General features: G+C 37.9%; 2 protein-coding genes across 5 annotated transcripts in view; both read left to right on the top strand.

The window, feature by feature from the left end:
* Nucleotides 1-2,482: 2,482 nt before the first annotated feature.
* Nucleotides 2,483-4,518, top strand: LOC132156597 (E3 ubiquitin-protein ligase TRIM62-like). 2 transcript variants are annotated; one of them, XM_059565544.1, is made up of 5 exons: nucleotides 2,483-2,663; nucleotides 2,841-3,074; nucleotides 3,165-3,187; nucleotides 3,366-3,499; nucleotides 3,598-4,518. In XM_059565544.1, exons 2-5 carry the CDS (start codon nucleotides 2,922-2,924, stop codon nucleotides 4,173-4,175), a joined length of 888 nt encoding a protein of 295 aa, XP_059421527.1. In that variant the 5' UTR covers nucleotides 2,483-2,663; nucleotides 2,841-2,921; the 3' UTR covers nucleotides 4,176-4,518. The 2 variants fall into 2 exon arrangements, with proteins under 2 accessions (XP_059421527.1, XP_059421526.1); XM_059565543.1 differs by having other exon boundaries at nucleotides 3,366-3,505.
* Nucleotides 4,519-8,426: 3,908 nt separating this feature from the next.
* The window catches only part of psda (pleckstrin and Sec7 domain containing a), a 35,783-nt gene continuing 17,123 nt past the window's right edge, over nucleotides 8,427-27,086 (top strand). The window contains exons 1-10 of one of the 3 annotated variants that reach the window (XM_059566526.1): nucleotides 8,427-8,581; nucleotides 11,070-13,445; nucleotides 13,522-13,639; nucleotides 14,932-15,463; nucleotides 16,111-16,551; nucleotides 22,205-22,390; nucleotides 22,734-22,814; nucleotides 22,940-23,052; nucleotides 23,217-23,275; nucleotides 23,961-24,050. In XM_059566526.1, the coding sequence (XP_059422509.1) occupies nucleotides 11,220-13,445; nucleotides 13,522-13,639; nucleotides 14,932-15,463; nucleotides 16,111-16,551; nucleotides 22,205-22,390; nucleotides 22,734-22,814; nucleotides 22,940-23,052; nucleotides 23,217-23,275; nucleotides 23,961-24,050 (3,846 nt within the window). In that variant the 5' untranslated portion in view covers nucleotides 8,427-8,581; nucleotides 11,070-11,219. Of the gene's footprint in view, nucleotides 8,582-11,069; nucleotides 13,446-13,521; nucleotides 13,640-14,931; nucleotides 15,464-16,110; nucleotides 16,552-19,290; nucleotides 19,764-21,359; nucleotides 21,501-22,204; nucleotides 22,391-22,733; nucleotides 22,815-22,939; nucleotides 23,053-23,216; nucleotides 23,276-23,960; nucleotides 24,051-27,086 lie in introns of those variants that run through there. The other 2 variants (XM_059566527.1, XM_059566528.1) reach the window with 2 other exon arrangements.

Below are 27,086 nucleotides of genomic sequence, written 5' to 3'. Positions count from 1 at the left end.
AATGGCTAAAAAGCAAGCAGTTTTGAAAAGATTCAGCTGGGAGAACATCTAGTGATTAATTAAGTTAATTGATATCAGGTCTGTAACATGATTAGCTATAAAAGCTTTGTCTTAGAGAAGCAGAGTCTCTCAGAAGTAAAGATGGGCAGAGGCTCTCCAATCTGTGAAAGTCTGCATAAAAAAAATGTGGAAAACTTTAAAAACAATGTTCCTCAACGTCAAATTGCAAAGGCTTTGAAAATCTCATCATCTACAGTGCATAACATCATCAAAAGATTCAGAGAAACTGGAGAAATCTCTGTGCGTAAGGGACAAGGCCGGAGACCTTTATTGGATGCCCGTGGTCTTCGGGCTCTCAGGCGACACTGCATCACTCATCGGCATGATTGTGTCAATGACATTACTAAATGGGCCCAGGAATACTTTCAGAAACCACTGTCGGTAAACACAATCCGCCGTGCCATCAGCAGATGCCAACTAAAGCTCTATCATGCAAAAAGGAAGCCATATCTGAACATGGTCCAGAAGCGCCGTCGTGTCCTGTGGGCCAAGGCTCATTTAAAATGGACTATTTCAAAGTGGAATAGTGTTTTATGGTCAGACGAGTCCAAATTTGACATTCTTGTTGGAAATCACGGACGCCGTGTCCTCCGGGCTAAAGAGGAGGGAGACCTTCCAGCATGTTATCAGCGTTGAGTTCAAAAGCCAGCATCTCTGATGGTATGGGGGTGCATAAGTGCATACGGTATGGGCAGCTTGCATGTTTTGGAAGGCTCTGTGAAAGCTGAAAGGTATATAAAGGTTTTAGAGCAACATATGCTTCCCTCCAAACAACGTCTATTTCAGGGAAGGCCTTGTTTATTTCAGCAGGACAATGCAAAACCACATACTGCAGCTATAACGACAGAATGGCTTCGTTGTAGAAGAGTCCGGGTGCTAACCTGGCCTGCCTGCAGTCCAGATCTTTCACCTATAGAGAACATTTGGCGCATCATTAAACGAAAAATACGTCAAAGACGACCACGAACTCTTCAGCAGCTGGAAATCTATATAAGGCAAGAATGGGACCAAATTCCAACAGCAAAACTCCAGCAACTCATAGCCTCAATGCCCAGGCATCTTCAAACTGTTTTGAAAAGAAAAGGAGATGCTACACCATGGTAAACATGCCCCGTCCCAACTATTTTGAGACCTGTAGCAGAAATCAAAATTGAAATGAGCTCATTTTGTGCATACAATTTTAAACTTTCTCAGTTTAAACATTTGCTATGTTATCTATGTTCTATTGTGAATAAAATATTGGCTCATGTGATTTGAAAGTCTTTTAGTTTTCATTTTATTCAAATTTAAAAAACATTCCAACTTTTCCGGAATTCAGGTTGTATATATATATATATATATATATATATATATATATATATGACATTTGACACTTTTTTAACAATAAAGGCATTTGTGTGCTTTTTGGTGTGGTGTTCTTCCATATTTGTGTTTAGACTTGAATAAATTAGATTAATTTGATTATCAGTGCACGTCATAATTGGGGTTTGAAAAATTTTATATATTGTTGCATTAGAAGACATGCGTAGTTTATTGTAATTGTATACACTTATAACATAATGGCATTTAAATATGAACCTCATCCTTGAAATATTAATGCCGGGCCACCACACACAGACAGTAGAAGTTCTGCTGACATGGATGCTCGACAAGAAGAACTAAAATGTCATGTTTGTGTAGAGCCTTTCACAGATCCTGTACGCCTTCCATGTGGCCATAACTTCTGTCAAATCTGCATCCGCGTGGTCTGGAACATGGACAACCCAGAAACATATAAAGAAGGGCCACTGTTCTGTCCGGAATGTCAAATCCTCTTTCCTCCTGACCTTGAGCTTCAGATCAAGTCAGGTCTTCAAAGGAAAACTCAGGATGTCTTTGCAAGAGCACCTCTGCTGGAAGAATCATCTCAAACGTCACCTTCAGTTATCATGTGTGACCAGTGCATCGGGAAGACTGAGGTGGCTGTGAAGAGCTGCCTCACGTGCGATGCTTCTCTGTGCTCGGCTCACACCCTCCTGCACCAGCAGAGAGAGGCTTTAAGAGGGCACTCTATCATAGAAGTAACTGAAGACTTGATTTCCTTTAAGTGTAAGGAGCATGGGTGGAGCTGAAACTCTTCTGTCAGGAGGACCAGGTTGCCGTGTGTTGTCTGTGCATTGCAATTGGTTCACACAAAAAACATCAAGCTGTTACGCTCCGAGAGGCATGCTCAGAGTTCAAGGTAGGATATATTTATTAATTACATTTCAAATAATTTGACTGAACAACATGATTTTGATAGATTGGTCTAGTGATAGAAGTGTTCACAATCTATCGATTGTAAAATATTTCTAAAGTATATACATATTTTAAATATATATTTACAGATTGTACATGCGTATATTAATATAATTTTAAATTGTGTTAGAAATATAGTGTCAAATTACTTAATAGGCCATTATTATTTCTGAAGTTTTGTGGAAAGTAACAGTGTATTGAGTACTTGTGGAAACATCTCTTGTTTTTAGAAGGTGTTGGGGACCAACAAATCACTTCTTCTATTAAGAAAGCATTTAGCTAAGTCTGCTTTGCAAGATTTGGAGCCATTGTTTTCTGAGTTGTCGGTGGGTATTTCAATATGAGTCTCATACTAAACATTTAAACCAAATAAATGTTTGTACACATCACAATTAAATGTATTGAACTTATTGCAGCAAGAGGTGTTTTGATATGCTGTTTTCTGTTAGCTTGTAAGTTCACCAGGCTTTGAGATTTTTTTGACATCTTGTGGTGGTTTGCAGAAAAATGCAGAAGCATATAGAGTCAGAATAGTTGAGAAATACAGCCAGATAAAAGCCCACATTGAGGAGGATCAGAAGCTGATGTTGGCCATTCTGGAAACAGAAGAGATTTACACCAGTAAGTGGCTGAGTTGGAGGAGTGAGTCACTAAAGTGTCATGTTAATGATATTAATGCTGCCCTGAGATCAAGCCAAACTCTCCTCGAGGAAGAGAATGATGTCAGATTTCTCCAGGTGCATATTATAAGTTTATTTTCTAAGTATATATTTTGCTTTTTTATATCTTTATTTGGTCACTAACAGAAAACGAAATTGATTTTACAGCATTTCAAAAAACATGGACTAGGGTGAGTGCTTTCTACATTTTCTTGAAATTGCACTTTATGAGAAACTAAATATTTTATGGGGATTGAAATGTCCAATCTGTTAATTTTTAAAAGTGTTTTTCCTCTATACAGTACTATGCCTTGAGACATTGGTACCAAAGTCAATATTTAATAATAAAATCCTTCATCATCGCTCTAGTTCCCAGGTGGATTTGCCATTTGTGTCTGTGATAGAGCAAGAGTACGGCGCACTAGACAAGATGAAGACCGCTGTACAGCTGGTTGATAACTTAGAAGACGTTGTCTTTCAGAACACTCAGCGGCTGTGGTCTAGTAAGTGTGATGTTTCAATGCACAATGATAAAAGACTCATACTGACTTAACAATAATCCAACCTTATTATGTGACATATAATTTTTTCCCACCCACAGGTATCAGTGCAATATGTTTAGACCCAGAAACAGCACACCCTGAGTTGGAGGTGTCAGCAGACAGGCTGGAAGTACACTGGAGTAAGAAACCAACCCCAGAGAGGAAACAGAAAACAAACATCAGCTCTCAGTACAGTGTCCGGGCCAAGGAGAGATTCTCCAGCGGTTCCCATTACTGGGAAGTGGCTGTGTGGAAGAAACCCTTCTGGCTGATTGGTCTGTCATATGGGTCAGCTACTGGAGATCAGGATTCAGAGCACTGCAACGGTGACTTTGACAATGCATTCTGCTACATCTATCATGGTAATGGAAAATACCTCATTTGTCAGGACTCAAATGAAAAGCAACTGGCAGTAAGAAAAACTATCCAAAAACTTGGAGTTTGGGTAGATATCCAGAAAGGGAATGTGTCCTTCTATGATGGCGATACGCTGGCTTTGCTTCACTCATTTTGTGTTGACTTTTCTGGCCCAGTTTATTCCATCTTCAATCCCTGTATTGACATAAATGGCCAAAATAGTCAACCTTTTGCCATTGTACATCTAAGAAACACAAATATTCCTCAAAGCCCCTCATAAATTGCATGAATCCATGAATTTTCTAGTTACAGTGCTTAAATAATAGTTTAATAATTCTATTGTGTGTCTGTTTTATATGATAGAGTTTGGTGTAGTTACAAGTATCACAAGAAATCTAGGATTTAATACTTTAATTATAGTTTGTAATTTCTACCTCAATGTAGAAAATAAACCATTGTGCTCTAGGTGTTTTAAAACTGAAAAGTGAGAAAGAGGTGAAAATAGTTTGACAAATTAACACAGATTAAATGTAATAAACTTCTTTGCCCCTTTTTACTTAAAAAGGATAGTTCACCTTGAAAAATGTGTCATCAGTTATGAACATTTTGTCAGTATTTTTTGTTTTGTCTATATACTGTGAAAGTCAGCTTTCATTGACTTTCATTCTATGAATAAAAACTCTTCTTTTGAGAAAGTGATACAGGGTTTGAATGTGATTTTTTCTTTTTTCTTTTTTGACTGAACTATCCCTTTACCTAGGCACCTGCAAAATTTAAAATGTCAAAATTAAATTAAAATTCAAACTGTCAAAGTAACTGCAAGATATATAGACATGTACAGAGATATAATTAGGCTATAGATTATAGATTAGTTGTGTATTTTGTCCAGAAAACCCAAGTTCATCCAACTTTAGGAGCTAGAAAGCACTTTTTGACAAAGTTATAGTTCAGATGGGCCTCCTGCAAGTGCTCTGATATGGGCACTCCCTAAAGACACAGACACAAGTGTACTGACTGCTTTGTTTGCTGTAGGAGTTTTTTTTTATCATAGATCTGTTATATACCCTAAACGCCCATTGTAGTTGTCAGTCACCTTAGAAGCTAATGTCTAAGATCAATCAGTCTGAGTAAAGTATTCTTTCCAAAGCTTTCAGATACATATAGGTAATGCAGGAAAGCACTAATGCAATAATACCTAAACTCTTACTCTTAAACTACTTTCATGTTATGTATACTGAAAAAAATTAAACAATTTAGATTCTGAAATTGCTTATACATTTCACATATAATTACAAAGAAATGTCATTGAATTAAACATGACATTTTGAAGTAGAAAAGCTGAAATAGTATTGGAGTAAAACACACACATTTTTTTTACAGTATGATGTGCCTTTTTGGTTTCATAATTTTTTTATTATATATTAGATAAGTCAATAGATTGCCTTTGGTTTGACCCGGGTTCAAATCCACTGTGTGACACCAATGTGTCCCTGAGCAAGACACTTATCCTCTAGTTGCTCCAGAGGCATGCGACCTCTGACATATATAGCAATTGTAAGTCGCTTTGGATAAAAGCGTCAGCTAAATGAATAAATGCAAATGTAAAAACCTGGGATTCAAAATTACATTTGAATTTAATACTACTTTAATAATAAAAATACAAAGATTAATTTTCACTAGAGGTCTCAGACTTTGGGACCCCACTGTAATCCTAACCCTTACCTACAGTATATTTTAAAATACAAATTACATACAGTTTTTTGACATTAAAATAGTTACATAGTCTCTGTTAGTATAATGTTATAAAAATCATTACTTGATTAATGATTATACAATATTAAAAAATCTAATAACGTCATGTCAGCTACTCAAATAGTGTATCTAGTAAAGGGGGGACAGGAAATTGTAGAGAGTATGAGTATGAATGAGTATGATTGTGCACTATGGCTTACTATGTCTGGAGCACATGCACTAACCACCAGACTATGGATTTGACTCTTAAAGTTTTGCTGATTTATGTAACACAATCCTCTTGAGGCAGCAAGCACAATGCTGTTAGCCAATATACTGTGCTGAATGTATGAAATATTTGAGTTATTCATTCAAAGTGACTAGTATATCAAATTGCTGGGGCTAAGTCCCTCCAAGAGCTACATTAACAGGCATGTCTTTTTATTCTAAATATCTCTCCTAATATTTTATTTAATAGAAAATCTTGTGTTTTAATTTGATTTTCATCTGTTGTTGCCTTAGGTCATAGTACAGTAAAATCACAGCCTTTATAGTCATGCACAAAACATAGTGCAATATATGCTGAAAGCAGTAGTCAATGCAGTGCTTCACAAGGAGAGGCTAATTCAATTTTAAAACACTTTAACAAGCCTATATTCAATAAGCATCACAAATTATCTCCAACATTAAAAGCAATGGCCAGGAACCTGTGGCTCAAGCAACATCTGGCGCATTGATGAAAATCCAGGGGGGCAGGGTTTCATATTTTTTTGAAGCACCCCTGGGCGCCGCCATTGGCTAGCGGACCCCCACCTGCTGTTAGCATTCCATTGACTCCCATTCATTTTGGCGTCACTTTGACAGCGAATAACTTTACATCTGAGGCGTTTAAAGACTCCATTTGTCCATTAATTATTTCTAAAGAAACACGTAAATGAATAAAAGGCTTTATTACCTTGTATCTTATGTTATGGTCCCATAGAAGCAGTTTTTGTAAAAAATAGGCTAACGATTGCATCATAACAAGCGACTCTCTGTCGCACAGTAGAGAAATTACCGTACGGACAGGAGGAGAAGTTCGCAGACAATCTTTTACTGTCTATGAGGCTATTGGGGGGACGTGGAGGCATAAAGTCAAGGGAGATAATTAATCAGAATACTTCCCAATATTATCTCCTGTTCACGCTCGCCTTCTCTGCAAGATTCGGTGGGTGATTCAGATTTCTCTTGGGACAGCGATTAGAAGACTTACAGGTTGCTCACGTGACATCTACATCATCAAGCTCAGTTTGAGTCTGCGTAGTAAGCCCGACCCCCAGGAAGTGCGTGCTTCTAATTGACTTCACTTGTCTCCGTTGAATCCAGTGGGGTCGCTGGGTCCATTTCTTTTACTGTCTATGTGAAAATCATGATTTACAACATGTTCATGCAGTGTTGAGCAATGTAGCTAATCACTGATATATCTGTTGATCTTTTTAATGCAATGGCCAATCAAAGGCATTTAAGTTAAAATCCGCTCAATGCTCAGTTAATTATATATATTTTTCTAGTACTGAGTTCTATGCACTTACGAATCCTCTCGTTATAACAAAGCATTGATAGAAGTATGTCAAAATGCCCACCTTGGGGAGTATTCACATAAACACTGTCAACGTAAGCACAGTTCTTTGTTCTTCACTCATTCACTCACTCATATACACACACAGAGACTGAACTTTGAAGAGGATTTATGCTTCTCAGGGGTTAACTTAACCTCACAGTGAAAGGCATGCACAATTAATTCCATATTGCAACTTGTTATTGTTGCATATTTGTTTGTTTTTAGTTATTAGGGGACCTATTAAAAGTAACTTATTGAAATGTTATTGGATTCTTTTTTTTTACTGTGGCTCTTTTGGAAAAATGACACCAAAAATGAAACAAACAAACAAAAGTGATATTCAAACCAAAAATGAATATTGACATAATTTCTATGTCATGCCATTTCAGACTTGTATTCTTTCCTTTGTGGAACACACAAAAATATATTTTGGAAAATATTTTCAACAGCTTTGTTCCGTATCTGAAAGAACATAGGGAACCAAACAACGTTGGGAGATGTTTTTTTAAAATACCATATTTAGTAATTCAACAAACAAAATAAATAAATAACAGTATAAGCCAGCAAAAAATTTTTTTTCATGCTGTAATGCATTCTGGGAACAGAACACACCAACCTAGTGCTGTTTACACTTACAGATAATCTGTAAGTAGCTAAGAGTTTACGCTATAATGCAAGCACAGCTTATCATTACAGTTCTGTCGCATCACAGTCATCTCCAGTTCACAATGAAGTATAATCTTTGTAGAACTATATTGTAAAAAAAAATTACAGTAAAACAACCTCTAGTATCTTTAATATACTATAAATTCACAAAAGTGTCTGCTGAGACTCAGGACTGTTTCAGTTCAGGTCACTAGTTTGTAATCCCAGTGGCCTTTTCTCAACCCCTGTTACTGTATAAGTCTTATTTACAAAGGGCTTTCCCTCTGGCTAGACCCCCCTCTGCAGAGTGAGCTGAACCTTTTACCATCTGTCACTCTGTTACTGCGAAATGCAGTACTTCGCAGAACAGACAGAGAGCTGGCGCACCTGATTGGCTTATTTCTAGAATGAGGTGGGGCTTAAGAACATGAGTGACAGGTTGAGTGCAGGAAGTCCTGTTGGGCTAAGACAGTTTTTCAGTGTGGGGGGGAGTGGCGTTGGAGAAGACGCACTAATTCGTGTGGGTGGCGTAAATCCAGTATGCATGAGCCAATAATGCTGGCCGGAGCTGTTTTTTATTTTCTGTGGAGAAGAGAGGAAGGCACAGAGACTTCATACACATGAATATCATCTTTTTCTGAAGACTCTGAAGGAGGGAATTTACTGCGTTCCCACTGCTGCAGTGTAGCGGTTGAGAGGGGAGTTAACAGGTAAAGGGAGGGGTTTGACTGTAATTGGTTTCTATGTGCCTGTTCATGTAACAGTTACAGGAGTGAGGACAGAAGGAGGGGCTGGACGAATCCTATTAGCTGCAGAGGAAAAGTAGGTCTGCTTAACAGAAAGTAGATATATTAAATATATGCATTTGAACAACTTTCCTTAACTAGTTTTGTCATTTTCAATGATTAAAGCAATTAAATAGTACGCAATGACTTAAATTACTGTATTATAAACAATATATATATATATATATATATATATATATATATATATATATATATATATACTGTATAACCTTAAAATTACACCATATATTTCTTCACTCTTTGGGAGAATTAAAGATATGAAAGCTAAATTGTTTTTTTCTTCTTCTTTTTTTTCCTTAATTAAAATAAAACTGTTGGGTTTAATCTCAAAGATTACTCATCATGAAAATTATAAAATTTGTGGGTTAAAACACTTTAGATTAGGAAACACTATTAACTAGCTGATTATTAGTAGCATATTGACAGTTTATTAGTAGTTTTTATAACATAATAAAGGCTTATTCTGCATGACATTATTCAAGATCCCTTAACCTCATCCACCTTATTTTTCCACACGGAACTAAGCAGTTTTCTGTAAATGTACCAGACTTCTGGTTCCTTAGCTGCTGTAGGGAAATAACGAGAATAATAACAAAGTGCAGTAAATGGTAAAACTGTTCGCACTGCAAACCAGTGTGTTCATGAGTAAGATAATAGATTAAAATAATATGCTAAGATACACCAATTTGCAATTTCAAGAAGCAAAACGAGCCATTTTTGTTTTGTACAGCTAAAAATAGCTGGAAGCGGATGACCCCGGAAGCCAGACACAATCAATTTACAAATGGCCGTATCCATTGTGTTTAGGTCTTTATTGAGGGAAAACTTTTAGTTAATAGTGAATATGTGTTCCCTAATCTAAACTGTTAGTTTTGTTTTTATTATTTGAAAAATATATTAAAGTAGTACTATAAACAAAGTAATAGATTTTCGACATCTACTTATATTTGTAGCTAATTCTAGCTAATTTCTAACAAACATCTATCTGATAGTATTTTGTCATGAATGTGGTGTGTTCTTTCAGTTAAGGAATTTGATCCAACGAGTTAATTAAAGGGGGATCAATTTCAAGTTTTTACAGGTTACATTGGAACATCTAAAACAGGTTAAGTTACTAGGCGTACAGTATAGTCAATACATTTCAGCTAAAGCACTGCAGGAGGACTGCAGTAAGTAAAGGCTTTGAGTGTAAAAATCTGTTATTCACATCCAAACGCTCTGCTTCTGTCATTCAGACTGACTGCAATTATGAGCTGAGAGTTAAGTCATGTATAAGTCGCCCTACCTGTCTATGTATTTTGACTCTGTGGCATTATTAGTGTCTGGTTTGTGAATGTGATGCATAACATTTTTCAAGGATTTTTATGGTGTGTGTGTGTGTGTGTGTGTATGTTAGAGAAACAGAGAAGAGAGGCCTAGAGAACTTCCCTACATGCGAATAAATATGTGTGTGAAAACTATGTACTATCCTTCCCTGCCTCCTCCCCCATAACTGCAGTGGTGGTCATGATGCTGAGTGCGTACGACTCAGTCAATTGAGCGCAACACCTGGCACACATCCAAACGCAGCCACACTTCCCCTCTCTCACAAGAGCTGACAGAACACAAGCAGCTGTGTGAGACTAGCATGTGAGAGGTTAGACTGGCTTATGAGCATCAAAGAGAGCGAAGCCTCAAAGGCATTTTGTAATGATCAGCTTTCTCTTCTGAGCTACGTGAGCTTACTTTGAGGTTTTGTAAAGGTGATTGCAGTTGAATACATCCGCACTGAATGCATTACAGGAGAAAGATATATGGGGTTCTATATGTATGGTCACAAGGATATGTTATGTTTTGGATGCCGGTCCCAGCTAACCTAACCAGCAAGGGTTTCCTCGGTAAGGATGACGACTTTGCTAGCTAATATGTACTTGATTATGCAAGAGAAGTACTTATTAGTATCTCTGTTTAGGTAATAATATTATACCTCTGAGAGAGCTACTGTAGATTTTAGTTACCACTATTTTTGCAATATGAAGAGGGAGTGAGGCAGAGACCGCCAGCAATGCTGTGGTGCTTACGTATGTGGAGTTTGCTTTACATTCTTTAATTAGCATGTCACACATTTAGATCCTCTTGCCCTCAGTTAACACAATCGGCTTGTTTTGGAGTACAGTATTAACAAGAGGAGCCAAGGTGGTTTGTCCTTTCAGATTTTTTTTTGCTTTAAAGTTATCGTGAGAGTTATTTGAATACTTAAATGAGAGTTCAAAATACTGTAGACTTATAACACATTGCTAGTGTTTATGTTAGAGTGAGTTATACTGGTCATTATACTCATGTCATACTGAACCTCTTCTAAAAAATTTGTATCTAATAAGTTGAAATACGTATTCTTGTTTGTCTCTTATAGGTGATTTTGAGAATGAAATTGGAGTCCATCCAAGCTCTCAGATGTGAATGGCAACAAACTTCTAGAGCATACAAGATGACCAGTGTGATTAATCAATTACAGACAACAGGTGTTGTGGTATAGGACAGATCAGGTTGCTTTTGGTCGGTTATGTCTCAGTCAGGTAAAATCCTCCACCTGTATGTAGAGGTGAGATCTGTCACTGATGAAGAAGGAAAAGACCTGGGAGATGTGGAAAAAACAGACTCCCTCATGTTGACAGCACCAGACATTCTTCAGTCATCACAGTATGGTGTCCCTAATGCACCACATGGCCGGACGTCCCCACGTGGAGTGCTGCATAAAGGTGGAAGCAGCACCCAGAGCTTGGCCTGTAATAAATCAACATCTAGACACTCTGTAAGTTTTCAGCTACATCCAGGACATGGCTTAGACCAACCGTTGACCCAACACCAGAAAAGTTTACCTTATAATGAGATAAACCAGTTACTGTCTGCCCTTCAGACAGATCCCGCTGCAAATACTTGTCATTTGGTGTGTGCTCCTTCTGAACGTGACCCCTGCTTTGGGAGGGAACATCACCTTTCAGGACGTTTTACTGCCCCTCCAACTCCCAGTGGAACTCGTAAAGCTTTCAGCCCAACTAAGATGAAGGTAGGAGATGAAGGAAGGCGATCTGTTGCCACTTTCAGTTACATTGAAAAAGCTCACATTAAATTATTAGAGGGTCAGTATAGCTCTTTGTGCCAAAGTGAGCCTCAGAATCCTTTCAACAGAAACATGGAGGAAAAAGCTACCCCTCTCCACCTTAGGAAAAGGCTCAGTGACCCAGTGTGGTTCAACAGCTTGGAGTCCATGAACAACTGTAATTCAAAACAGCTTAGTCAAGGTTTAGGCAACTCACATATGGGTACCCCGAGCATTAGGAGGGCAACTCTAGACTCCATTGCCAGAGAAGCTACACATCGAGCATTGGAGGAATTTGGTTCCCCTCAACTAAGGCAAAAACTGGCAGGCAACTGTCTTGATGGAAGTCATGATGACAGGACAGGAGAGCAGCGTCGCTGTCGGTCTTGGTCTGGATCACCAGTGATACCATGCAGTTCTAGAACCTTGCCCACTAAAGCAAAATTAATGGACCATGAGCGGAATAGTCCGTTTTATAGAATTCCAAGGAGCCCTGCTACAGACCAACTGTCTAACCATGCCAAACAAGCTTACTTTAACATGACACACTCAACCGCAAACACTCAGGAGGTCTCAAACCAAAGAGTGCAAGGGTATAGGTATCGCCCAAATTTACCATCTGGTAAGCCTACAGCTATTCAACACGAAGTACCAGCTATGATTGTAACTCAACCATCAAGCTATCAACAAATCAGTCATTCCATAATTGATAGTCCACGGCAAGCCCACAGAGTTAATTTTAACCTGGCTAATTTCAAAAATAAGGTAGAAGAAGGAGCTAACCAACTTAGTGGAAGGTGCAGCGCATCCCCAGCCACAAGTCCCGATATGGCTCGTAAACTAGCCGAAGAAGCCACCAAACTTTCCATACATATGGAAGCCAGGAGGTCTCCATCTCCAACCCCATCATCAACAGACACAGTAAGGTCTGACAGTTCCCAGTTGGGACATTCAAGAGAGCCTCATCTCTATGCTAGCTTCCAGGGCCCTGAAACTCCCTCTAATTGCAACCTTCCTGCTCAGGAGCATAACTGGAAACAAGAGTCTATCAAGACTGTTCACCACTCTGTTCAAACAACCCCTCTTTTGCCCCACATTGGAAGTACATCTCCGGCAGCTCCAGCAAGGTTGAACCGATCAGATGTAATATCATCCTCACCCATAAGAGACCCTAGGATAGAGAGAACACGGTTGGTTGGGAAGGACAGCCCGACTTTGCATCGGCACATGCCTTCCCAGTACACAAGGGACAATCATACACCTAGCTATGAGCGTAGGCAGTATGGGACACTCAGCGGTCACAAAGACAGCCCAGATAGCAGCAGGAGACCTTTCACAAGGCCTAACCTAGAGACACCAAGCTGGACCACTCATCAAAAGCATGGGATAGAGGAATGCTTGGCCAGAGAAAATGGAAACTTGATGGAGATGGACAGTCATAAGAGGAATAGGCCAACAACACCAGTCTCCCAAGAGAATCATTGTAGTGTCCCAGTGCAGAAAAATGAGATGAAAGCTGACACTAGGACTAACAAGGAGTGGAGTGTTACAGCATCACAGAGCTCCAGTGGGGTCACAGGCAGCCTTATAGAGAGCACTCTACATGAGAAAGATTGCATATCCTCAGAGACATCTAGCAAAACCAGCCAGAAGAGTCCTGACTCTGGAAACACAGGCATACAGATCTTGGTACACATTAAGGTTCATCTCATGCATTAATTCACTTTTGATTTTAGCTGTCTGATAACTCAGTTTTTGTTTGTAGTCTGAAAGTGGACCATTTTCACTGAGGCCTTCATTGCACTCACAGAAGACTGCTCGTGCCAAATGGGAGTTCTTGTTTGGGTCCCACACTGATCAACAAGATCAACGTGAAACAAAAGGTGAGAATTTCTTAGATGACCAACTCAGACTTCCAGTCGCCAGCTTTCTGAAATGTCATTATTATTTATTTAATTTGCCTTTTCTTGTAAACAAGCTGTTTGCCTCATTATGAATGCTTAATCCAATTATGTAACAAGCCTCATTCCCAAAGCATCACATTAGGATTTGCCTTCTCTGTTAAACTTTGCTCTGTTTTTTTTTCATCGCCTCCTAATGTGTTATACTTTTTTTTCTTTACTTAAATTGACCTTTTAATTGATATATGTTTCAGCTTTGCTAGATTTTAGTTGTGGTTTTATGTGTTTACATGTACATTTCTTGAAAAATTATGTATTTATCTGTAATTCCTTTAGCCTTCAGATGGGTTATTTTTAGGTTCATTGAGTTCTGAATTCTTTACTGTGTGTAGGTGTTTTCAATTCACTGATGTCAAACAGAGAGGCTAGAAGAGAATGAGTCACTTGAATTATTCTTAAGAAATGCTTGTTTTAGGTGGTTATTTCTTTCACTTACCTTGACATTCATAGAGTTTGCAAATACCTTTATCCAAAACAGTTTCAGGCTATAATTTTTAAAAACAATATATGAATTTCTTGGGAAACAAACTCTTGTCCTAGGCATTGATAGTGCCATACTCAAACAATTGACCTATCGGTAAGCCCCTCCCGTCGAATGCAGATGAGCCAATGGCAGTCGAGTATCAGTTGCACAGGGAGTGGAACTTGGACATCTTTAGGTTCCAGCGCCATAGAGAAACACTGGAAGATCCGAAGCTTTCATCAGTTTGACGGTGTTAATACTTCTAAAATGAAAAAATTATGTGCCTGAGGTACTTGTAACACTAATTACAGGTATCCTGAGAGAATGGCCAATAGAATTTATTTTATTATATTTCCTAAACCCAAACAAAACAGAGCAAAATGTCCCTAAGCATTTGACCCCAATCACAATGACGTCAAAACTTAAATATTTTGGTTGTCATACTCTCAAGTTACAATGAGTTAAAATCTTTTTAACAAGTAAAAATCAGAACGTATATGTCATTATCTCATTTCAGCAAGGTATCTCTGGCTAAAATTAGCTAACATTAAAGTTAGTGAGTCAATGATATTAAATAAATAAATAAAAATAAATAAGGGGGGTGGGGCTTACCGATAGACCAGCTGTAAATTTAATAAAGCCTATTTTTAAACCCATTTAGATAATAACTTCTGCAAATAGAATAAAAATGTGGCCAAAACAATTTACTGTAAACAAACAGTTCTCAATCCTTTGGTATTCCTTATTCCAGGCTCCTCCACTGCACCCTCCAGTGGTTGTTCCAGTAAATCTCCGACACCCATTCCACCCTTGTCTACCGACGTAAGGCCTAAAACAACACACTCAAGACTCTGTAAATCAACTGGCTCTTCGAAATCCCCAGGCCACAATGTACAGCAAGTCGACGTGGAGTTGATAAACCATCATCCCACAGTGGGGTCCTCTAATAAGGCGGGCATCATCAAACGTAGTGTCAAATATTCAGAGACAGACATAGATGCAGTGCCCCTGCGCTGTTACAGGGAAACAGACCTTGATGAGGTCATGCTGGCAGAACAGGAGGAGGTGGACTCTGCATTTGGCAGCAACCGCAGTGTGCTGGGCACCTCAGGCACCAGCAGCAGCAGCCCCCTGGAGGGAGTGCTATGCCCACACACAGATGGAGAGGAGGAGCTGCAAGATGAAGAGGTGGTGAGCTGGGCCAGTGTGAGGATGCAAGGCGACAAAAAGAGGCAAAATGCCTCACCCGAGGGAGATGAAGTGTTTAGTCGACTGCTGAGAGGGTGAGTGTAGAATAATTACAATTAAGCACCATTGCACTATTGTGAATTCACACACATATCCACAATTCACATCCCATTGAATGCAAGAAAGGACTCTCACTTGACCATAAGAACAACAAAATGGGCAAGAGTCGATAACTTTAAGATATATGTTGACATGTTGATATGTTGGGTCTGTATTCTTGGGAACATCCAGGATGGCAGATGTTTTAAGAAAAATACTGTAGTATAAATGTAAATATACAGTATAACTTTCATTCCGAGTTTTAAAGATTTGTTGGAAATCTTCAGACTAATTACACTTTTTTTATTCTGTTGACACCCATATTTTCAGTAGTTTCTCTTTATGTATTTTCATGCCGGGTAGAAAAATAGTGTCAACTTAAAGTGTCAACTTAAAAAAATAAAACAATATTAAAATGTTTTTTGCAGTATTAACTTGCCAGTTTAATTTATTTTTTTATTTTTTTTGCATTATCTTTGCAATGATTTGTATAGTAAAAAGCGCTATACAAATAAACTTGAATTTTCATTAATAAAGACCATTTAAATCTTAGGAAGGTACTCTGGCATCATTTTAATTCATTTTAAATGAGGCAGACTAACCACTCATAGGAACACATCTATGACTTATGTTCCTCTTATAGTCCCCCAGATTGCCATCCTGACAGCCACATGGCTTTGAAGTCTCCCATCTCCGTCACCAGCCCCTGCCGAATCTCATCAGATGGTTCGGACTCTTTCAGCAGACACTTTGAGAGCATTATGGAGTCACACCGTGCTAAGGGCACCTCTTACAGCAGCCTGGATAGTGAAGACATCACCCCTAGTGGCCCACCAGTCTTCACGTTTGACTTTCCGACCCTCACTCCTGAGATCCAGAGTCAGATCAGTGAGAGTGCCAAGCAGATCATTGAACTGAACTTTGCTCCTCTGACATCCCCCGAACCACCAGCTGTGTCTGATCCCACAGAGTGTCTGTACAGGGAGGACCAGAGCGGTATCTATGAAGAAGAGAGTCCATTCTGCAGTGAATTCTGCTCTGATCAAGCCCGCAGGCCTGATTCTGACACAGATGCTGCTATAAGGTTAGTTGCGGTCTGGGTATATTTTCCATAAATAACTCATCACTGCATGTTAACAGATATGTTAGTGTAGTGTAAACACCCCCGAACCCCCTGGTGAAATAAACATTTGGAAGAATAATAGTAATTATACACATTAGAAAAGGAACAGCTGGCAGCGCAGACACACACACACACACACACACACACACACACAAAGACAAACTCATTCCTGCTGGTTGCTCTCAAAATGCAAACAGCTGTTCTGATGACAGATGGTACCCATAGCTCTATCTAATTTGGTCATTTTGACATATTTGAGTAACCAGTTGTTTACTGAAAATGGTTTTAATTAGCTTTCAGTTTTAAGATTTGTTTACAAAAAAAAAAAGAATCTACAGTTGAGTATTAACCAGTAGAGAGCAGTGCTGAGCTTTGATTGTTCTGAGATGCCAGCTCACTTTGTCTTCTAGACGATCTGTTTTGGCTTGTAATGAGCTCCATACATTTTCTCTCAAAGATGCCACTGTTGAATGTAATGTGAACTGTTTTAAATCGGAGAAATAGTTTTGATCAACTATATGTAGCAAGCAGTCATATAAGGATGAAGTTCCTAAACAAATACGTTCTCATGACTGCACAAGATCCTTCTGGTGCTGTAACTGACCCACAGTCTCAGGGTCAGATTTGTGTTTAGCCCTATAATCTCCTGCTAGTACTCCTTCCTGTCTGCTGTCAGAATAAATCAGAGTATAGCTCTGAGTCTATGGGATTATTTTTGTGACAATAAAAATGTATGTAATTTTTTCACTAAACTTATAAAAATATAAATTGAAACTGTATAAAATGTCTTTGAAACCGTAAAAAATTTGCAAGCAAAATATTTGGTTTCATTTAATACATTGCATGTTTCGCTAACTGTTTTCTCCTCTATCTTTTGCTGATATGTAGGCTTACTTACAAATGCACTTACAACATTTTCATTTATGCTTCTAAAATGTATTTTACGCTTTTGAAGTTTTCATTTATGCTTCAGAAATTTTCACTTGCCAATCTGGCACAAATCTTTGGTGGGGGCAAGCAGTTATATGTTCTCATTAGCTACTGAATTTATGATTGACACATTCCTTGACCTGGAAATGAAGCATCAGTGTTGCGCCTGTGTGCAAGTGGGTCTGTTAGAAGCTCTCTATTTCATTTTAGTGCTATAAAATTAGGAGGTTTTTTTAAATCTGTATTTATCTGCTGCTACTACTCTGTCGGCATAAGCTTTTAGAAGTGCGATTGATCAAACGCAAGAGAAAGTGAAGGTGTATTGAGGTTTAATAAGAAGTATTATACTGAAAATATTGTCTAATGTCCAGTGTTTTCTTAAATGATATTTGCTTATTTCTGATGATTCTTTTGCATTGTAGGGTCTAATTTTTGTGCTGTTACAATTGAAAGATAATACTATCATATATATATATATATATATACTGTGTGTGTGTGTGTGTGTGTGTGTGTGTGTGTGTGTGTGTGTGTGTGTGTGCGTGTGTGTGTGTGTGTGTGTGTGTGTGTGTGTGTGTGATGTATTCAGATGTCAAGAAAGACTCACTCCAATGAGGCCATCAAGGTTGACAACCCTCTCCATAAAGCATATGCTCTTTCACAATTAATGATCACCTAATTCTAAAGAATTAAGACAATATGAAAATGTAATTTTGCCTGCTATTTTTGTTTTCAGGTTCAAAGACATTTTGTTTAGTTTCACAATTTTTTAAAATAAGTTTCTTGAAAAGGTGTGTTCATTTTTCAAGTCTACACTTGCAAATATCATCAGAATTTTTATCTTGTTTTCCAATAAAAAAAACTACATTCAAACTTAAAACATTAAATTTAAAATTATTGGATTTACTCTGAAAGAAAATTTATGAAAAGATAGTAAGACCTGCTGTATAAATCTTACATTTATTTTCCTTATCATCAAATACTTTTTTCTTATTCTGTATTCAAAATAAATTTAGATTTATGTTGGATTTATTATTTTTAAATGGAGGCAAAACACTTTGTCTATTTAAGTTGATTTAAATATGTTTTTACCGAAAAAAAAAAAAAAAGACAATAATGGCGATCAAGAAAATATTTTTTTATAGTGCAGATGGTAGAAAATACATGCATTTGACCTTTGAAAACATGGTAAGAGTTGTGTGACAACAGCAGTGTTTTATAGAGTTTTGTAACTTTAAGACTGGCATTTTAATGTGGCATAAGGTTTTCAAGTCCCCTACAATAAGGAACATTGTCTGGAAGTTTAATCTGAGTTTTACTGTGGTTATTAAGAGGACCTGAAAGCGGACACAGTCTGCTTTGATACCTGGCTCATCCGCTGCATTCCTTCTCCTGCCGTGGGGCCACATAGACCTGGAGCTTTGCCAGACACGCTCGGTCTCATCGGTGAGAGCAGCGTTTTAAATAGAGAGAGTAGGGAATGCTTTTTGTTTCAGCAGGGCTGTACAGTATCTGTCCATTATTTTATTTAAAAAGCCACTGATATTGAAGAAACACAAAGCATTATTCTAACACATAATTCAGTCCTTTATTATTTCTTATAGATCTATACATATTAATCATTTGTTAATGAGACAAACTATGTATACAGAACCATGTTGAGACGGACAGAGTTTACTGGGAGGGACGAAAGTAACAAGGCAAGACAAAGAGAGGAAGAGAGGGTTGGAAAGAGGGGAAAAGGGGGAGTAAACTGTTGTGAAAGGAAACAGACCATATCCACCAGCGAAAAATAGCTCAGCTGACAAGAGAAGAACACGCATTCACAATCACAAACAGGCAAGCATAAGGCGGGAACAGCCGGAGTGACGAGACAGAACGAGAGCAAATAAAGCAGATGAACAGCTGTATCAAGCCTCTGACTTCGCTATGGGCACAAGAAGAGCTTGTCAAAGTTTGTAGTAGAGAAAAAAAAATCAGCAACACGGCAACTAGAGACTTCAGTGAGAGTTCAAGGGACTTGCAGAAGCAGAGGGTCAGATTTCTTCTAAAGCCTCCTCAGACTAGTTCTGGACAAAAGGAGGTTCAGGGAAGGGTGGAGAATGTGTCAGGCTGGATGCTCCTGTCAGCTGGTTCTGTAAGGTGTGAAGGGGCAGGGCTAAGGTGATGGCTCGTTATGTGCTCTGCTGGGGGGGTGGGGCCTTGGAGGATAATTACATGTATGCCCCCCACCCTGCCATATACCGGTGAGTAGAAAAATATAGACCTTTTAATTTATTGTCTCTATCAGTGTTATTATAGTATCATTGCGATACCTTAAAGAGATTATGTTTTGTTACTTCTGTTAGCACTCGTCAGTTTTATTAACAATTTATTTTATTATTGTCATTATTAAAATGTTTGTGTAGTTTTTATTTTAGGGCTTTTTTCAGTTTTAGTATTAGTTATCTAATCTCAACCGGTGTTTGGTGAATACCTATGTCAATTCACAGTTTATCAGATTATTAAACACAGTATTCAAGGTTTTTATGAGGACCATTATGATCTCAATTTGTTGGGGTTTGGGTGGCCTGACTTTTTGTTGACAAAACGAAAAGTTCAGGGGATTTAAGACATATGTGTTTTAGTCAGGTTTAAAAAAATGTTCAAAAGACAACAACATAGTTTTTTACAAATTAGTTAGTTACATGAAGGCTAAATAGATGTTCGCTGAAGAAAAATTTTAACTGCACACTCTTTTAAGAAAGTTCTTTATTACCAGTGTTTCAGCCAAAAAAAGTAGCCTTTGTCAAGGTATGAGTTTTTCTTAGTTTAGTTAACTTGCACCACAAAAAAAAAAAAGAAAAGAAAAAAAATATTGTGTGTTTGTTTTGCTAGCTAACAGAAATCATATTAGCCTGAGGATTTAACCATGGTAACAATTAACTTATGATGCCAAATTATGGCATCATAATCTGACAGAGCATTGACAGAATTTAAGCACTATTACTTCATTGTTGCTTAAAATATTACAAATATATCACAATTATATTTATCTTGCAATCCTCAACACCATCCTCAACACATTGTGAAACACATTTAGACAATTTTTTTTTTAAACCTTCAGCTCACTTATAGTAAGTATATGGACATATAGTCCATATATTTTTCCATTACGTGTTTTCATTATCAGTCAAGACCTAAAATTTGGGTGCAACTCGTTGTCAGTGTAAGGTAATATCATATCCTTGGTATGTGATACTCTAAGGCTTATCAAGTCATGCAAAAAATGTTTAAATTATGCAGTCTTTTTCCTCCTTTGGTATGTAAATCTTGTCATCCAACGTTAAAGAGAGGTGTGTTAAATGTTTTTTACAAAGCACTGGAATGTTGTAAAGCCTCACCACATGTGAGATAATTGTTTGCCTGTATACCTCCCAGTATTTAGTGGGTGTGAACATGTCCACTCAGAAGCATTTATCTGTACAGTGTAGAAATATGTGCTGGCATTTGTAACAAATCATCATGCATCGTCATGCATTTTTTTCTACTTTAATTGCCCTCACCAGACAAGTTATGATATGTGTATCATGTTATTGTTATTCCAACGCAGGTTTTTAATATATCAGCTGATGTATGACATACAAAAAGATTTAACAAAGGTGTGTCTTTTAGTCACTGTGTATCTTTGTAGAAGCTTTCTTCCAACATCCTAGAAGCCATGGCGGAAAAGCTCTCTATATTTCTTCCTGGTTTTCTCTACCATGATTCTATCTGTCCATTGTTTGAAGAACAAACAATCTGCCCTCATTCCCTTTCTTCGAGTCTCCTCCCCTGTCTTGTTTGTGAACTATCCGGTCGGAGTAGGTTGGGAATGGAGAACTTCGGAACAAACCAAAGACAGATGACAGGGGTGATCCGCATGTGGCATGAACTTTTTTGGTTCTCGTGCATCTAACAGACTTTGGAATGCGGTGGTTTAAAGGCAGAGTTGGCTCACTGAGGTAGAGTAGATGCTTTTTTAAGCACTTTTTGGGTAGCCGCTCTTGTTTTGATTTTTCAGACCTTCTGTGTTATTAGAGTTTTGCGCTTTGGTTTTTGATTCAAGACAGAATGGAATGTATTTAACATATATTTGACACTTTATATACATTAAACTTCTTTCTGTCCTCTCACATGTGAATATCAGCTGAAGACCTTTATGTTTGTGTGTGTACTGTATGTGAAGCCTTTGTGCTTTTGTATAGTGTACAAAGGGCAAAAATACAAGTTTATGCACTCAAAATAGTTTGTTAGGTATGCTTTTTAGTTACTAAAAGCTGGTTTCTCTTTGAATGGTGGACTGAGTTGATCTGCTGGGAAAGAATCTGTATAGGTAGATCAGATAGACTCTATTTACATCACACTGCTAGTGCTAAAAATATCAGGTTCAGACGTGAGAGCTAGAAGCTAAACAAATTTAACCTCATGATTTGACTGCTTTAGCGAATAGTCCGTATTAATATGTTCAGTATTCTTATATTGTGTAGTTGACTATGATGGCTTATTTTAAGCCCAAGCATATTTACATATCATATCTGGGTTGCCTTTTTACAAATAAAATGTATACCACTTTTACTTTTCCTTAGTAATGCTATTACTCATATTCAAATAAATGTGTGTCACCTTTCATGTAGACATCATGCATTTATTTTGTCCTCCGTTCCAGAGAGAGGCCATCACGGCCGGTGTCTGAATCCGAGCCAGACGTGGCTGAGCGATTGGCTGTGGGCAGCACTGAAACTCTGGCCAATGGCAACAAAGCTGACCTCCAAGCTGCAAAACGGCTGGCCAAACGTTTGTACAATCTGGATGGATTTAAGAAGTCAGACGTGGCACGTCACCTGAGCAAGAAGTGAGGATCATTTTAACTATTAATAAATACTAAGAAATTGTGTTTGTATTGTTTTAGTTCATTCCTCTTTCTTGGTTTTTTGAGCTTTTGTGAAGCAAAGTTAAATTTAGTAATTATAAACTCCATGTTTTAAATATACAGTGTGGACTGTATTTTAAAAATGTTAATTTTATAAGTTAAAAACGAATAATAAATATTTATTATTCTGGACTATTTTTAGGTTATTTATTTGTGAAAATGACCATGTGAACTTATTTGTACGAAGGGATTGACTTTTTGACCCCTAGAATGAGGCCCAAAAACCTTATTTTCTGACGCTTTTGTCTTTTCATGACTTTTGCAGCAACGATTTCAGTCACATGGTGGCGGAGGAGTATCTCAGTTGTTTTAACTTATCAGGGATGATGGTGGATCAGGCGTTGAGGTGAGCTAGCTATTCCTCCCATGTGAAGTTAAGGAAATATTTGCTCTCATTTCACATGTTCAACAGGTTTATTCAAATACTCAAGTCTGTTTTTCTTGTTGTCTTTTGTCGTTCTTGTTTCTTAGAGTGTTTTTGAGACAGTTTGCCCTAATGGGAGAGACACAAGAGAGGGAGCGAGTATTAACTCATTTTTCGAAAAGATACCTCCAGTGCAACCCCAACACTATTGTAAATGAAGGTAAGCTATGCCAGCATTGTGTGTGTGTGTGTGTGTGTGTGTGTGTGTGTGTGAATGTGCATTTGTTGTGCATCTGAAATGTGTATTACAATATAACTAACACTATGGGGTGCTCTTTCTCTGACTTTGTGAGCTTATGTGAGTTCTATGCCTCTGTGTTTCAGACTGTGTTCACACACTGACTTGTGCCATGATGCTGCTCAACACTGATCTGCATGGTCATGTGAGTTTGAGATGTATCTGATGTACCATAAACACATAACCACCAAAAAAACGAATCATATGCAGGTTAAAATAAAAATCCCAAGGTTATTTTAACTTGGAAAATATTCTCTGATACTTCATGAATTTAGGTTTTAAACATACACCATGAACATTTGACTTATATGCAGTAAGCTATTAAGCATAAATACATTTTTTTTAAATCTCTTTTATCTATCTTATTAGATTTTTCAATGTGTTTTTGCTGTGCAAAAGTTGACCTTCTAAAATGAATTCCAGTCACATTTCTGAAATATCCATGTCTGTTTTGTGGAAAACAAAAAATAAATCCTGTTATAATGAGGTTTTTATTGTGAAATTACAACAGTTCTTTTTTATATGTATAAGATTTAGTCTCTGTGAAGGGAGCTGGAACTGTGTTTTTAGGATGGATTTTATTCTCTGAGCACTTCTCCCCCCTGGGGGAATGAGGAGGAGTGTGGTTTTACAGTTAGGAATAAAAATAGAAATTCATCCATAAATGTAATAGTAAAAACTTTTCTCAGGGGAGGCAGAATTGTTTTTGCACAAAATATTAACAGGTTTACTGCCCACTGCGTAGCGTTGTTGAGTGCACAGGAACTGTGAAATAGGTCAGTGCGTCAGCTAACAGTGAATTTATATGCTATCGTCTCTCTCTCATTCAGAACGTCGGAAAGAGGATGTCCTGCATGCAGTTCATTAGTAACCTAGAGGGGCTAAATGATGGCCAAAACTTCCCGAAAGATCTTCTCAAGGTTTGTAGTAGAGGTCGACCGATATATCGGTCAGCCGATATATCGGGCCGATATTTGTCATTTTTTAATATATATCGGCATCGGCCGATATCCGTGTTTAGTAGCGCCGATTTTAAAGTCAGGCACGTCGGCGGGCAGCCCCGTGTTATTGGTGCGGTGGAAAGTGCTGCCGCTGCATGTGAAGGACCCCAAGCCAAATTTTTTGGAAGATTCAACAACAGTCCTGGGAGATAAAGGTAGTCAGAGAATTTCACTCTGTAAATGGGGTGGAGAAGTTGGCAGCTCTTACAAACACTGCAGCTTGATTGAGGGCTCCGTTACTCCGCCCCGCTCACAGACAGCACCGCGCTTGGAGAGACAGCTGTCCTGGAGCTGCCCAGAACGGTGAATGACATTTGTTTGGAAGCATGGTTTGATGCAGTCAATAACCAATTTTCCCACCAACTCATTTGTATTAAGGGATGTCAATATTCGATAATTTCCATGATCGATCGTCGTTTAAATTAACGATCAATTAATAACCTTAATGCTGCAAAATGCGTCCGCAGCGGTATCATTATTATGTGCAAAAGCCACTTGGAAAAAAAGCTTTCTCATCCGAATTAAAGGGGTTTTAGTCTGAATAAAATGCTAGTAGCAGGACTGTAAAATGAATAGATGTGATTGTGATTTGATGAAATGAAGAGAGCGCGCCATACGTTGGAGATCATTTTATTTTGTTGACTGTTTCCCGTCAAGGAGGCCGCTGAATGCGCCTCTTTAAATGGTTTCGTGGTGCTCGTTGTTGTATTTTAAAACGCAACTGCAATGTTTTCAAATGACACTATAGTAGTGTTGCAATGGATCATCATTGATCCGTGATCCGTTCAGATTAATATCTTTTCGGCTCGGCACACACGTGACCCGCGGATTGATTTATGAAAAAGAAAAAAACGTTGCGCATGTTCAGTTCACACTAAGTGGTCATGGCGAGCGGAGGAACGGAGGAGCTTGAACGCCCCGTGCATTTTGGCTTCCCTGTCAGATATAATGAAGAAGGAAAGAGTGTAGAGTGTAAAACCGTGACGGAGCGTAGAGCCACGTTACAACATCCCGTCGCCCACCCACTTCAGCGAAAAGATTGTGACAGATCTTTATGAACAGGAGAAGAAAAAAGTTGTGGATGAACTATCCCGAGCATCCTCTGTTGCGCTCACGACAGACGGGTGGATGTCCAGGGGGACGGAGAGCTCTGTGATGATAACTGCTCACTTCATCACAGCAGACTGGAAGATGAGAAGTCGGGCTATTATGTTAAAGAGCCAGTAAGATGAAAATTCTAAACTTCCTTTCACTGTTTATAAGTCCTGTACAAGAGGTTTAAATCCATGCAAGGTTAAAAAACATTGTCATTTTGTCAAAATATCATTTTAAAATTACCTCAATTCTCAGAGATCCCCAAACAGTTCGCGCGAAGCTGTTCAAAAGATTCAGTTTCCTTAAACCCCACCTTTCGGTAGAATACTGTGTTCTGATTGGTCAACTGACAACTTCACGGTAAACAATGCGTTAGCATTAACATATAGTGCTAGCACGACATATTGATAAGACGCTCGGGAGAAAACAAACACATAACTTCATAATCATACTTACAGGCTGTGATTCGGAGGTGCTTGTTGGTCCAAATAAAGTTGGTAATGAACCCTCTTTTATGGCCAAACGCTTTGAAAATCCCGCCTTGAACTCACCGAGATTAGAAAAGCAGTCATCAGTGAAATGTTGTGAACACAACAAAATGGATTTGTTGTACTGCTCTGGTATTGTGGTAAAAATGAATTTTAGCCATTGGTTCTTCTGCTCTTCATTCTTTGGCAGTGAAAATAAAACAAACTTGCCTTTACAATTAAAAACACACTGTCTCCTCGACATGATGCTATCACACCAACTACTAACCAGAGTGTCTGTGTGGGGGGTGGGGCAGGTCAGAGTTTTGTTTCTCCCAAGACGGTAGGCGGAGATTATTATGCAAAGTGTTCTCGTTACGTACAAAGAGATGGGCAAAAGATTTAAAATCTATAACGACTAGTTTCAGCGATTCAGAGTCGACTCCTTATTTTAGAAGCCAATAACTTTATAAATCGTGTACTTTTTGGTTTAATTACTTTGCACATTGTTTACACTGATGGACCGCTACATCATACACTGTAATACAGGTAATTTTTGATTTCCCATCTGTGTGGCTCTTTAAAAAGAAGATATTATGCCATGTGCACTTTAAGTTGATTTCATATATTTTAATTTAATAATTAAATGTTAATAAAAAAAGACAAAACGTATGTTTATTTGTCTTGGCCTTTTTTTTTCTTTTTTTTTTTTTTTTGCTGATCTGAAAACTGATCCGATCCATATGAGGACGAGCGAGTGCGGGTTTGACGAGATGTATTTGGAGGTTATTGCTCACGTCTCGTTCTGCACATATCCAAATGTTTCCATATTCGCAATGTATCTGAATGTTAAACTATAATATTTTTTATTTTTTTTAATGTAAACTAGACGGAAAAGATCATCCTCTTCACATGAGCAAAAACGTGCATAACAGCAGAGTGGACCGGTATTCTACGGTCTATTTAAACTGACCAGTGTAACCTTTTAAATGTTTTGGTTGACTTTACTTTATTTTAATAATGAACAGCATGCGATGTAAGTTCGAAATTAGAATGCACTTTAGATGTTCTGTGTCATTTATTTATACCAAACACAAATGTTGCTGGATGCTAGTGTGTTTGCAGCACTACTGTTATTTATTTTTTATATATTTAATTTTTTATATTTTTCAGTTTAATTGATTTTTATTTCTAAAATTTTATTTATTTAAATGTATATTTAAGTTTATGTTCCAACAAACTTGAAAAATTCTACTCGATAAATGCTCTAAAACTTTTATGCAAATGATTGACTATATATATATATATATATATATATATATATATATACAGTATTACCTGTTTTATATATGTAATACTTTGTCAGTTTATTGATTTGTTTGGTTAACTTTGG

This window comes from Carassius carassius, chromosome 14 (genome assembly GCF_963082965.1).
Source record: "Carassius carassius chromosome 14, fCarCar2.1, whole genome shotgun sequence".
In the NCBI taxonomy this organism is placed as follows: Eukaryota; Metazoa; Chordata; class Actinopteri; order Cypriniformes; family Cyprinidae; genus Carassius; species Carassius carassius.
Note: the sequence above shows the minus strand (reverse complement) of the source record. Positions and strands in the feature narration are given on the sequence as shown.